Source organism: Bactrocera neohumeralis, chromosome 5 (genome assembly GCF_024586455.1).
Source record: "Bactrocera neohumeralis isolate Rockhampton chromosome 5, APGP_CSIRO_Bneo_wtdbg2-racon-allhic-juicebox.fasta_v2, whole genome shotgun sequence".
Classification (NCBI taxonomy): domain Eukaryota; kingdom Metazoa; phylum Arthropoda; class Insecta; order Diptera; family Tephritidae; genus Bactrocera; species Bactrocera neohumeralis.
The window spans coordinates 49,521,139-49,535,577 of record NC_065922.1 but is presented as its reverse complement, the minus strand read 5'-3'; the positions used below and the strand labels follow the sequence as shown (position 1 = coordinate 49,535,577).

Sequence of the window (14,439 nt, the reverse complement as noted above, 5' to 3'; positions counted from 1 at the left end):
CATTATTATTATTAATATTTTGACATTAAAATATAATTTGATTCATTATTTGATTTAATTTTGCATTTTTATTATGGAAATAATTTGAAAATACTTTTAGCCTAATGCCTTTTATAAACGCAGCTTATTAGGTATTATTATTCATAATTTTTGATGCAATTTCAGTCTCCTGTGATTATTTGTTTTTAATTTGTAATTATTACATATAACATATGCTTAATTCTATATTTTCGTAAATCTATATATATACCATATATATACTTATATATATGTATATTGTGAGGAAAAAGTATAAAGTTTTAGGAAAGTATGAAATGTACAAATCCTATTTACAAATAGTATGAAATTATTGGGTTTCATTTTCAATTTTTCTTTTCTGCTTATTGATTAACTAATTACCGTTATTAGTTTGCTATAAAAAGCAGTTATTTTCGATTTTTTATTACCTCCCATTCTAACTGCAGTCTGCGTGTTCTATGCTGATTTCATATCGTCAAAATTTGCATTTCAAAAAGTTGTCGTGCTCGTTTATTGTTAAATATGAAATATTCTAAACATGTTTTTTATTAAATCGAATGCTAAACATTTATTTTATATATATGTGTGTTTTTAGAGTATCAATTTGCTTTCATAAGTATAGTTAGTTCGTTCCGTTGAGTTTTCAAAATCGCGTTCGTCGAAAACTTGTGTTTTCTGCAGTTACTTATTGCGTTATTGGTATTTGTTATATATCTTTTTTAATAGTGGTAGTCAAGGTATCTAGTCGGTGTTTTCATTACAGTTTTGATATTAGTTCAATTGCGATTTTTAAAAGTATTTTAAAATAAAATCTATGCACCGATGATTACTTTCCTGTTTCATTCGCTGCCTTCAATGCTTCATTCATAGTGATTCTAAAATTGTATGCGTGGTAGTTGCTGATAAAATATGCTTGATATGCAATCCCTGTTTCAAAATTCCTAAAATGTTTAGTTTCATTACCATTACTAGTATACTATACATTACAATTCGTTGCTTTACATTTTACTTTCAGGTTAGTTTGTTATCAGATTTAAAACTTACGAACAAGAGATATTTTTGATGTTCTTGCTTTTACTTTGTCAGATACACTTTCGTAGAACTATTAACTGGTTTCTAGATAATGTATCTATAAATTTAGATATCCAGGATATTTTGTTTTCATTTTTCTGCTCCAATGATCTCCCATAATGGCTTCATCTCTCTTTCTTTATATTTTGTGTAACTCACAATCTGATATCATTAATCTATTTTCTATTCTGAAAGGCTCTCCATCTTCTGCTACATCTGTGGTATAGTATACGTAGTCTACCTGCCCTCAGCTGTTACCTATGTCTTATTTTATTGAATATACCTCGTTACTTATTCTTTGTTCAGAGGATTTTCTAATTAATTATTCTGTCTAGTATTGATAGTCGGTACAGGAGCGCAGTCAGTATCCAGTTGACTTCATTTCGGCGTGTGATATTAGTCAAAGTTCTGTAGGTGAATCATATATGAAGTGGTAATTTGGTTTTCTATTCTTCGTACTGGCTTAGGAAGTTTATGGGTAAGTCTATAAATATATATCCCCTTAAGATGCACACCTGAAATTCTGAAAAAATTCATTTATGTTTTTGCACATTTTCATAGTGAAAATTGAAATTAATTTTTCAAATTGGACCTTTCGGCAATGCGCAATAAACAAGAGATTGGAGGATAAAATATACTATATATCCTCACGCTTTATTTATGAGAGAAGGTTTCAAGTTATATCAGAATAGAGCGGATTGAGCATTTGACTTGCCAGCGGAATTTACAATATTTTGATGGATGACTAATGACCCCTACATCTATTGCTCGGAGCTATATCTTAGGCGAATCTTCAAGTTTCCGGAATACTGTATTATCTTCCTGGTCGGAGATAGATGACAGCGCAGGACACAACATGAAGACCATCAATATATACGTCGATAACCAGGAGGCAATTAAGGCAATAAACTCACATCGCATAACCTTAGAGAATGTCCCTAGAAGCAGGGAGAGCGTAGATGTATGTAGTTCCTGATGGAAAACGGTTGCCTATATACTGGGTTCCAAGCCAGAAGAGAATTCCGCAAAACGATATAGATGATAGATAGATGGTGACAGACGGATCAGTTTGAGATGGAATGTTGTAAGAACATGCGAGATCGCCAAAATTATGTTCAATAACCCTAAAGAAAAACACTCTCACGGTCTCGAAAGGACTGCAGGAAGGTTGTTGGTCAAATGACAGGTCAGAACTACTGGCATTACATGCGAGCCGAATGGGCATTAGTAACGACGATACATACAGAAAGTGCAAGAAAGTAGGCATGAGTGATGCTGGAACACCTCCTATGCTTCTGTATAGCTCTGTTTAGAACTCGTCTTAACAGTTCAATGACTGTTTGACGAACACTTCACCTCAAATTAAACTGAACCTCCATCTGGTCTTACTAGGCACCGGTAGTATGCCAGCACATGTCATGACAGTAGGTCAGTAAAACCATTTTATTTACATCCTCATTTGAATGACAATAAGCTTATCTTTAAACACCGTTTTCTCAAAATGAGAGATTACTTGGTGACAATCCGACCAAAAGTTTGAGTAAAATTATTTTTTTTAAATGCCGTCACTTTGTCAAGAGCCATTTTTGAAATGAGTATAACTCTCGTTTTTTTGCTTTGTTAGATCCACTTTCATTGTTATTGTTGTTTTTGTAACAGTTACCTAATTCCCGTTAAGATGGTAACATTCAGATATGTTGTCATCGAGGTCATCCCAGGAAACGTGCTGTTCCGAAGGGGTCGGACCATAGGGAGAGGGTTGTCAGATGTGTAGGGTTAGCAGGGCATACAAAGAGGTGGTTAGTTTCATGCGTGGTCTCGTTGCACGCTGAACATAGAAGGAGTTTAACAGTTTACAGTATCCAAAACAAAGCTGCGCAAGGTTCACTCTCGGTTCTCGCGGCAACACGAGCTCTTCGTTTGCAATGAATAAGCCGAGAACGCGTATCCATTTTCATAGAAGTAATAGCTCATTTTGTTAGTTTCTGATCTTTTTTCTACTTTAGGTCATTGTACGGACCTGTTTTTAGGTTTCATACATGGAGAAGGTCGGAATAACTACTGCCGGAAAAGAACGTTTAGTAGCGCCATCGGAGATCGCGTGTAATATTTTATTTTCTTGAGCTTAAAATGCGTATATCAGTAAATATTAAAACCCAAAAATAGAATTTAGGTTGCCAAACTAGGTTTGTCCCTTAAAGAGGTTAACAGTATAGGTTGCGTCCAATGCCTATAGCTGGTAATCCTTCAGTACTAAAGTTGAAGTCTATACGATTTTGAGCATCTATTACATCTAAGTATATACCCTAACAGTCATTTGAAAATTATTATGAAGACGTGATGTATTTTTGAAGGTTTTTTACAAACTTTATTTTTAAGACTAACTTGTGATCCTTAAAACAAAGGAATAAAAGATTAATAGACAAACGAACTAATTACCAAAAAATATTATTTATGGTAGGATGCTTCAATGGCCATTTTTTGTGCTATTGATTTTTGGATGAATTATGTTCGTGGCTTGGTTAAATAAAAAAATGATTTAATACCCTTAAATACCTTAATGAATTTCAGCAATCAGAAAACCATTTTTGTCTGAATTAAGTATATATAAAATCATTTAAACGGTTACTGAATATTTTAATATATATTAAACAAATATCATACTTTGCCCATACCTTATTTCCTTTACTCTTATATAACGAATAGATCACTACAACTCGAAGAGTTTCTTCGCCGCATATTCACCGCCTTCTTGAACTTTAGCACTGAAGAGAGAAACACTTTCGTGCGATTCGTTAACTTGGACACTGTCTTCCGATTACCTTCGTCCAATAGCTGATCATTGCTCTCCGTGTAATTGTCACTGGTTGAGCCATCGCTGACACAGCGCCTGCCTCCTGTAAAAGCACCGATGGCACCACTCACCGCGCCACTGCCGTAAAATCGACGATTCTTTGGTGATGCGTTTAAGCTATTCTTGCCTCCAGCTAGCAGCATATCGAATTTGCTTAGTGGACGCGTTTGCTGTTGTTGCTTTGTAAGTGCCGGTTGACGTTGTATCGCTTCTTCTTCATCTTCTAACTCGCTTTCACCCATCTTGAGTATGCTTTCCAGATTGAGCGTACGCTTATTCGTGCGTTGTACATAGTTCTTCGTGGTTGCCAGTTTGATGCCCATTCCGGTTGAAGAGAGGCTGGTGCTGACGGTGCGTTCGCTGCCGGTGCCAATGCCTTCATCAGCGGCCGTTTGATTTTCATCAATGTTGTCGGCGTTGTTGGTGCTAACGCCAGCTCGGCTACCATCGTTGTTCTCATTGTCGGCCGCATCATCGACATCGTCGTCAGCGTGATACATGGATACCTGTCGCACCATACGTCGTGGCGCTATATGCATGTGGCGGTGCTTTTGAATTGCACTCTGCAGGCTGAGACGTTGACGGTCGCGCTCGTTGAGGTTACGTATACGCTGTGGATTCAGTTTGGACTGCGCGACAATGCCGACCAGTAGCTCGTTAACGTTGTGATCAAGTCCGGAGGAGGTTTCAATAAACTTACAGCAAATCTCTTTAGCCAATTTACGTCCAGCTAGAAAAAAAATTTTCAATGTATGAAATCTTTATTGAATTATTGAAATATTTCCATTTCTATTTATATATGCTCAGATGTGAAGTAAGTTTTATTCGATTTTTTACAATGGTGGTTTATCATCTGGTGTATTCACACCATATGGCGTTAGAAAGACAAGACTTCGTATCGAAAAAAAACTTCTAAGACAATGCGTCATAAATTACAGTTTTTCTTCGATAAAGGCGAAAGGTATGTTAGGGGGCCGAAAATGTGAACAGTCTTTATGTTTCTGATACTGTAATACCTATGACAAACAATTTCGTTTTGTGGATTCCTAATTCAATATTAATTGATGTCAAAGATTTCCAGTACTCTGGAAAGCGAATTGTCGAAAATATCGATAAAATAATGGTAATCGTCGATTTCGAAATGAAAAATGGATCACTTACGGCAAAGTTAAGTAAAAATGGCCCGGTTCGAAACCGGTGAGCCGGCACAAACGGTAGTTTTGATTGGTGCGATCAAGAATCATCTATTATGAGCTGCTACCTTACAGACAACCTCTTAATTCGAACCAACAATTGGACCATCTGAAGGAAACAATCGCCAAGAAGCGGCTTATTTTTGACTTATCACATGGATAGCGACTCACCAGAAGCTGCGAGAGCTTGCTTGGAGAATTCTAAGGCATTCACCTTATAGTCCGATCCTGGAACCAAGTATTTCAAACTGCCGATGCAGAATTCTCCTCAAGAAAACTTTGTGAAAAGATAACCTCTGGGGGTTCTACAAGAGTACTACTGTGATCAAATTGAATTTTAAATTTATACTTCGCGTGTTTTTCGAATCGGCAAACTTTTTTTCTGTATGTTGGTAGTTCTGTTAGTGATATTTATGCTAAATTTTACGTGAAACTATTTATTAATAATTTAGATACGCGTCGTTTTGTGAGGCTCTAAAAGTGAAGTCTTCGATTTTACTATGTCTGAATTTATTGAAAAAAAAGTGCGATAATGCACCATCTCATATTGGTTATTCGTGATTATTTCGGCACATTTTAAACTAATATCGCAATATACTTAAAGAAACCCTTGTCCCTATTGGCAGAGAACCGGGACAATCGATAGTGACTGATGCCCATAGCATACTGAAACTATGGAGTGAACACTTCTCCAACCTGCTGAATTGCAGTGGAAGCATAACACCAAGAGATGGTGAACCCGATTCCCCAACCGATGACCATGGAGTAGACGTTCCATTGCCCAACCAAGAAGAAGTTCGAATAGTAATTACACATTTCAAGAACATTAAAGCTGCGGGGGCTGATGGATTGCCGGACGAGCTATTCAAATACAGCGGCGAAGGACTGATAAAAAGTATTCATCAGCTTCTTTGTAAATATGGTCGGACGAAAGCATGTCAAACGATTGCTCTGCCCAATCCACAAAAAATAAGACCCCACAATCTGCGCCAACTACCGTGGAATAAGCGTCCTCAACATCGCATATAAGGTTCTATCGAGCGTACTGTGTGAAAGCTTAAAGCCCAATGTCAACAAACTGATTGGACCTTATCAGTGTGGCTTTAGACCTGGCAAATCAACAACCGACCAGATATTCACCATGCGCTAAATCTTGGAAAAGACCCGTGAAAGGAGAATCGACACACACCACCTCTTCGTCGATTTTAAAGCCGCCTTCGACAGTACGAAAAATTTGGTATCCTCGCAAATCTAATACGGCTGTGTAATCTGACGTTGAGCAACACCAAAAGCTCCATCAGGATCGGGAAGGATCTTTCTGAGCCGTTCGATACTAAACGAGGTTGCAAACAAAAGGACACTCTATCGTGTTACTTCCTCTCTGCTTTCTCCAGACTGGATAAGAAAGTGAAGAAAAAGGGTCTGGTAGTGAACGAGGGCAAGACAAAATAACTCCAATCATCAAACAAACAGTCGTCGCACTCACGACTTGGCTCCCACGTCACTGTTGACAGTCCTTACTTCGAAGTTGTAAATAGTTTTCGTTATCTTGGTACCAGCATTAACACCAGCCACAATGTTAGTCTCGAAATACTTCTGCCAACAGATGCTATTTCGGAATGGGTAGGCAATTGAGAAGTAAAGTCCTCTCTCGACGAAAAAAGACAAAACTCTATAAGTCATTCATCACCCTCATTCTGCTAACTCGTGCAGAGGCATGGACGATGATAACATTTTCGAAAAAAAAGTTCGGCGGAAGATTTATGGTGCTTTGAGCATGGGAAATGGCAAATACCACAGTCGATAGAACGATAAGCTGTACGAGACAACCATACATCTGGCTGGATAATTTCGTCCGAATGAATGACAATGCTCCAGCTCCGAGAGTATTCGACGCAGTACCCGCCGGGGAAGTAGAGGAAGGGAAGACCTCTACTCCGTTGGAAAAACCAAGTAGAGACTACGTGACATTCCGCCAAATAATGAATCTTTTAAATTCAGATAATTTTTATGCAACTTTTTTGTTTCTTGGCATAGATTTTGAATTGTGGGGATATGTTTTTTTAAAAAACATAACTTTTTCTTTTTTTGTTTTCATCATAGCCATCCCTTGTAGAAATACTAATGGAATTACTGGGATTTTTCATGTATATATTATATGTACCTGGTCTACGAAAAGGGAGCTAACGTGCGACCACTAGTTTTCTGGGAAAAGCTGTTGAAAATAATCGTCAGTTTCTCGTTATCTCATTAATTGTTCTCCTTTTTTTCGACACCTAAGCCCCCTTCCCGTAGACCAGGTCATATATATACTTTTCTAAAAAATGTAGCTCTCTGCTTATGTGGAGAATAGGTGAGTGCATCAAATTCAAAACAAAAATGCCATTCCCCAGCATCATTAAAAACAATTTCAGGAAATGTCTCATAATCATAAATTTGAATGTTAAACAGTTCGTGCTCCAGAGATCTACATATCGTCACCTAAAATGCAAAATAACATAACATCACTTTTCATAAGTTTACAGGCGAAGAAAAAACTATATAATAGAAACCACTCATAGTGAAAAAAAATTTGAGTTTTGGTTATATGGTAAAATGGTTATTGATTAGTGGTATATGACAGTGGAAGCAGAAAATATAGTGACAAGTATATGTAATATGTAGTATTAAATCGTAAGCTCAAAAACTCAATTCGATTTTTTTGATGACTCGTTGTTTTATATTTAAGGGTATGACGATATATAACATAAATAGTGGTACTTTATCACCCTATACCCACCTTGCCGATTAACCTCACGATGTCGCTCCAAATCCGTTTTATTGCCGACTAAAATAGCGCCACGTGTCAGCAACATTTCGTGTTCTTTCAAATACTGCAAAACCTTCTCGGCCGCCTTGAAGGAATTGCGATCTACGACCGAGTAGACAACCACAAATAAATCGATGTTGTAGGTCGAACAAAAGGCTTCCGTCTAAAAAGACAATGAGGATAAAAAAATATAGGTAGTAATGAGAATAAATTGAAAAAGCCGGCTACTTAGATGATATAAAAGCCAGCGATAATTGTTATTAATGTCAATAAAAATGTACGTTCTACTGCAACGACGCTTGGGAGATTCAGTGAATTAAAACCAGCTTGAGGCTGAATGTGTATGTTATGTGTGCGCGTTGTCAACATGTTGCGATGACAGGCGCTGTGCTGATAACCGGTGCGAGTAGTCTTAGCACTTACACACACACATAAAACATCATATTGTGTACATCGTAAATACTTTGCACTCATACAAACACATACATATGACAGTAGTATATTTGTATTGCTGCCTTTATAGCATCCATGTTCTACGCTGTGGGAGTAAGCAATATTTTTTTGTTGTTTTTGCTTTATTGTCGCTTAACATACAAAGTGTTAATGACATTCGACAACACACGCACACACATGCACATACATTTGAGCTTTATCTCGCCTACACACAAGCGACTACAATTAACTTCGTAGATTTATACATATATTTATTATATGTCTTCGCTCGCATGTACATATGTGCGCATGTATGTACGTCAAGGCATGCTCATGTAAAGGTTATTGTTTTTATATATCGTAAGATTGTTGGCTCTTTTTCTATGTCAACAACATGCTCTACATTTGTAAGCATCCATATAAATACATATACACATACACATATATGTATATATATTTTATAAGTACATGTACATGTATGTACTTTCTGTAGCGCTTCAACTTTGCAGGTCGGCGGCTAGCTTGCCGTCAACGTTGTCAGCATCTAAATATTCACTCAAGTGAGAACTTGACCTACTCAGCTCAACATCACTAAGCGACAACTCAACAATGCAATGCTGGCAATTACCCACACTCTAGTATGTGGCGCACGATGAACGACTAACGGTGTCAATGGCTAGTAGGAATGTGTCGTTCCGTCCAGTGAGTGGTGTTTTGTTGGACAACTACTTACCGACATTTCACAGGCAGGATGATCGATAATTTCCAAGTCCGTTTCGATGCCATCAACAAGCACGGATACTGTTTTTTGACCGTAATCGTCGTCTGTAATGGAACGAGAGGCAGACAGTGGCTATAATTTTTAATCTAACTTTATACATATATAGTATGTATATATTTTATAAGTACATGTATACAGCGTACGAGTATGGTTATGTGGAGTTTAAATGTTTTCTATACAACGCAAAAATTTCGATATCTCAATAGTTGAGCGAATAGTTCGCGAATATATAGAGAGACGGACAGATGGACGGATAGACAGAAAGACAGGTGGAGAAGGCTAAATCCACTAGGTTTTTCATGATGATCGTTTACGTACTTATTTTATCTTTTCCTTCGGAGTTTTACTTCGTGTCAAATTTAGTATACCCTGTTAAGGGTATAAAAAAGTTAACATAATAATATATTGAAGTTGCTCTGAGAATCTACAATTTCAACATATGTATTTTGAAATAGAGTTGCCACCATTCGATAATAATAAAATATTATACACTATGTGCAAATGATAAGACACTTAGGAAAATCTTTAATTTTAATTTTTGGCAGCTAGAGGCAAGAAAATTGCTCTCGACAAAAAAAAACCAAACTCTATCAGTCACTCATAATTCCCGTCCTGCTATATGGTGCAGAGTCTTGGACGATGTCAACAACGGATGAGTCGACGTTGCGAGTTTTCGAGAGAAAAGTTCTGCGAAAGATTTATGAGATATACGAGATATGCGAATTAAAAGACAGCGGCTACTCTGGCTAGGTCATGTTGTCCGGATGGACAAAAACACTCCAGCTCTGAAAGTACTCGACGCAGTACCCGCCGGAGGAAGCAGAGGAAGAGGAAGACCTCCACTCCGTTGGACGGACCAAGTGGAGAGGGACCTTTCGCTTGGAATATCCAATTGGCGCCACGTAGCGAAAAGAAGAAACGACTGGCGCGCTGTTGTTAACTCGGCTATAATCGCGTAAGCGGTGTCTACGCCAATTAAGAAGAAGAAGAAATACTGAAAAAAATAACATTTTTTTTTAATTTGGTATAAAAAAGAATAATCCCAATATTATTAAGTATAAACAAATTTTTAAATTTTAAATTTTTTACATCTTGGATTAAAAAATTAGAAACATCGGGATTAAGAAATAAAAATTTGTCGGCATTAAAAAATAATTTTTAATCTAAAATTTTTGAATGAAAATTTCCCAATCCTGGTTCTTAGTATACATTATGACAAAAAAGTACCCCAAATTAACCGGATTTTAAATAAAACGCAAAATACTTAATTATTTGTCAGTCCTCGAAACACTTTTCATAAGCACTTTTTGGGATGGCCTTTAGCTGCTTCAACGAATTTTGTTTTAACTCTTCGATCGACTGAAAACGGGTTCCATTCCGGTGACTGTTGACTTGTTCGCATGTCAAACTTATAAACCCATGTCACATCGGCAGTTATAATGATCTTCATGAATGTGGGATCGGAATTCTAGTATGTTCAAAGAGACCTGTTTACGGTAATCTTTTTGAAAAATATTCAGCTTTATCGGGACGAGTCGAGCAAGAAAGCAATTCATACCCAAAACTTCCACCAAAATCATGCGAATGCACTTGCGAGAGATGTCGGGCTCTCTTGCTATAACTCTTGCCTGCTTCCATTTTTAGAGAGTATGAAGAAGTGCTTGGTGAAGATGTCTCCTTAAATTAATAATTTTTTCTTATAATATGCTATTGTGCTCCGATCTGCACAATTTCTTTAAAGATTGCACCATTGCCTTAGACAATAATCAATGATAAATTTCCTAAAGATTGTATCACGTCAAATGAAAAAGCTTTCCATACGAGAACTTGATTCCGGTCGTCCAGTTTATATGGCAGCTAAATGCTATAGTGGTCCGATATCAGCGGTTCTAAGATGTGTGCAAAATTTTTATTTCGTGAGTTATAGTACATTTCGTAGTTTTCAACATAACCGTTGTGGACGTGTACCAAGTTACATCACGACATCTGAATTTTTATTGAACTTATCGCTTGCCCGACGAACAAATAGGCGGGCCACAAACAGTCACTAGGAATTCAACTCGTCTCGCGTTTCTGAACACTTTTCTGTATATAACTTGAAATCTATCTTGATTAGTTTTAGGTTGGAGATTAGCAACTATTAGGTGAGCAAATCTATTATATTCTGTAGCAACATGAAGCGACATACCAAAAATTATGATTGCCATAAGAATTTGTTCAAGAATATGCCAGCAAGTGTATGCTGTATATATTTATAGATTGTAAACAGATGCATTTAGCAACTAATTTTTTACGCTCGCATTAAAGATTCTACTGTTATTCAATGAAAACTTTACGCCTTTTCTTTTATATTCTTTGCAGTATAGAGATGATTACGGCAAGCATAAGATAAATGAAGATGTAAACTAGCAAACTGCCATTGAAGCACTCACGCGAAGTACTCATCAATTCAAAAAATATTTCTTTAGTAAACAGATAGTAAATAGAACAAAATATGAATTGAGTGGTCGCTTGGTTAGCTGCTGCATAATTTGTTAAAGCTCTTTAACATAATCAAAAGTGTGTTAAAGAAAATAACTATGTGTAATGAAATTAATCAATATTACTCATACGCAGTGGCGTGCAGTGCTGTACTGCAAACGGTTAACAAACACGCATATGCATTTATTAGATATGTGCATATGCCGATATGTTTATATGTAATATATTTAGAAACTTAAAAACGCATTATTTTACATTACAAAAAATGGAAGATATTTCTCTGACCGCATTTCAATGAAATTTCAGAAAAAAAGTTCGTTTTATCGCGAATAAAATTTACTATGGAATTTTATAATTGTAATTAGTTGCGACTTGGGAGGAATGAGGATTCAAATATTTTACATAATGAAAAAAATTAAAGCGTGGTTATATTCTCTATTATATAATAATTATAAAGTTCGCCAAAACTAATCTTGACAAATCATATATACAGTATATATATTTACGAACTTTTAGATTAATATTTAAAAACTCATAAACGAGATAAGATATAACAGTAAACATTTTGCCTAACAATAATTCTCTCGACCATATAAACTCGTTGTGAGATTACTAAATAATGGGTATATTGACAATGATTTACCTTGTATATGATATATATTGGCAATGTGTCTGGACTATCATATAATCTGACATAACCATGTGAGAAAAATGCAACATTAAAATCCTCCACGAATACAAAAGGTTCTTTTGAAGAATTTTATTTCGATCGAATATGGGCGATATCTTGGAATCACAAAGCACCACCAAAAGTATTTATGCCATATTTCGAACAAAAAAGTAATAAGTACTCAGCACTTCTTTGGCTTAATAACAGACAACTTTCCCAATTTAATCAATATTACATTAATATACCCTTAGATAGGTGCACAGAAAAAAAAAACAAAAACAGTGTTGCATGTTCAAATCCCGTTAACACAATCGAAATTAAGCACAACAACTTAAACAGCAAGTGCTGAGGTATTCAACAAAGAAAATTACAAACTTTTCAAATTAGTATAATGACGCTAAATTGAAGCATGACAATGCTACGAGGAAGCATATGTATACAAGTATGTGTATCACATATGTACATACATATCATTATTATATCGTAATGCTCATTATGGCGCTACAATATATGCAAGATAATTCATACGTGACTATATTTGGCTTAAAATATCAGATTCTTTACGATGACAAAGACCTCACTGGTGTGGACGAAGCCTCAGTGTATAGAGCTACCTGGTTTATAGTGAATAAGTGCTTCGAAATCTATGTTCTTCTTCGCCAAGGCCTGTACATTAAACTAAATAATTTTCCATTTGTTTTTGTGAATCGCCTGACCCTTCATCAGGGCCGTAGCGCCTCTTAGAAGCATATTCAAGCACACATATACGAATGGCAGCTCATTAGAGACTGCACTCCATATACTGGTATTTAATATCGAAAAGGCTCTTGAATAATAGGAATACGTTCCTGAAGCATTCCTGGACATTTCTGAAAGTCTTGATCCTGCTATATAACGCTGGATCACAAGCCTTTTGACCTCTAGATGGATAAGAGCAGAAAGGAAGTTTGTAGAGGTACGCCGAAAGGTGGAGTGCTATCTCCGCTTCCATGAGCATGGCAAAGCAAGCGGATGTGAAGTTGAATCCGGAGAAAGCGGATTTGCTTGTGTTCACAAGAAAGTACAAAGGCCCTCTATGGAGATTCCTTTTGAAAAAAGCGATACAACTCTCTCTCAAGAACCGCACCAAGTACCTTCGGGTAGTCTTAGACAGCAAACTGCTGTGGAAGCACAACGCTTAAGAAAGAATGAGAAAAGCTAGCAATGTTTATATATGTGTGCAGGCAGATGCTCGTTACAACCTGGGGGCTATCTCCCTCTGTGATGCACTGGTGCTACTTCGCAGCTATTGTAAGAACAATTCTGCTGTACGGTGCAGTAGTATGGTGGACAGGTGTCAGGTCTACGGAAATTCACCTACCGAAAACTGATGGAAAGGGTTCAGAGGCTCGCTGCGCTATGCATAACGGAAGCTTTAAGAAACCGGCACCTTTAGAACACTTCGTTGAAAACTGCGCAGAAAAATCGGCGGGACGACTATTTACTGCAGGAGAATTTAAATATAGAACCTTCGGGCAAAGCCCACCCATGAAACTGGGAAAGAAGGTTCAAAGTAAACATTGTTGGTTTAAAGGTATGTTAGCTACGCCCAACACTCTAAACACGGACTCGAAAATGGACGATGGAGTTGGTTCGGGGATATACTGTTGAGAATTAGGCGTAAAGCAGCCTTTTAAGTTGTCGGGCAACTGCAGTATATATCTTAAGCTGAGGTCTTTACTATTGCGAAAGTCGCCGAGCTGGTCTCTAATGTACCTGCAGGCAATTCCAAAGCCAACTTCTATGTATACTGCCAAGTAGCAATCAAGGCAGTAACCTCAATTGCATATCGGCCAGAAATGTCTTGGGAAGCCAGCCAGCAGTGAAAAGTGTTGCCAGAAGCAAGCAATTTTACTACTTCTGGGTGCTAGGCCATAAAGGCAACGAGGGAAATAAAATAGTGGACGAGATTGCCAATAATGGTGTACGGCTAACATCCGAAAACGTGATCAACATTGGGAAAGCCATGCATTGTCTGTACGACGAACTGGACAGAAGAATGGTAAAGAAAATCAAAACCAGTTGGAATGAGCTACCTGGGTGCACAACTGCAAAAGTCCTGTGCAAAACGGTAGATCGAAAAGTACACAA

General features: G+C 37.0%; 1 protein-coding gene across 1 annotated transcript in view; it reads right to left on the bottom strand.

Moving 5' to 3' along the window:
- Positions 1–354: 354 nt before the first annotated feature.
- LOC126760510 (uncharacterized) overlaps positions 355–14,439 on the bottom strand; it is a 141,514-nt gene continuing 127,429 nt past the window's right edge. Inside the window, exons 11-13 of the mRNA XM_050476190.1 lie at positions 9,111–9,202; positions 7,916–8,108; positions 355–4,673 (exon numbers count right to left, since the gene is read on the bottom strand). Of these exons, the coding sequence (XP_050332147.1) occupies positions 3,781–4,673; positions 7,916–8,108; positions 9,111–9,202 (1,178 nt within the window). The 3' untranslated portion in view covers positions 355–3,780. The remainder of the gene's footprint in view (positions 4,674–7,915; positions 8,109–9,110; positions 9,203–14,439) is intronic.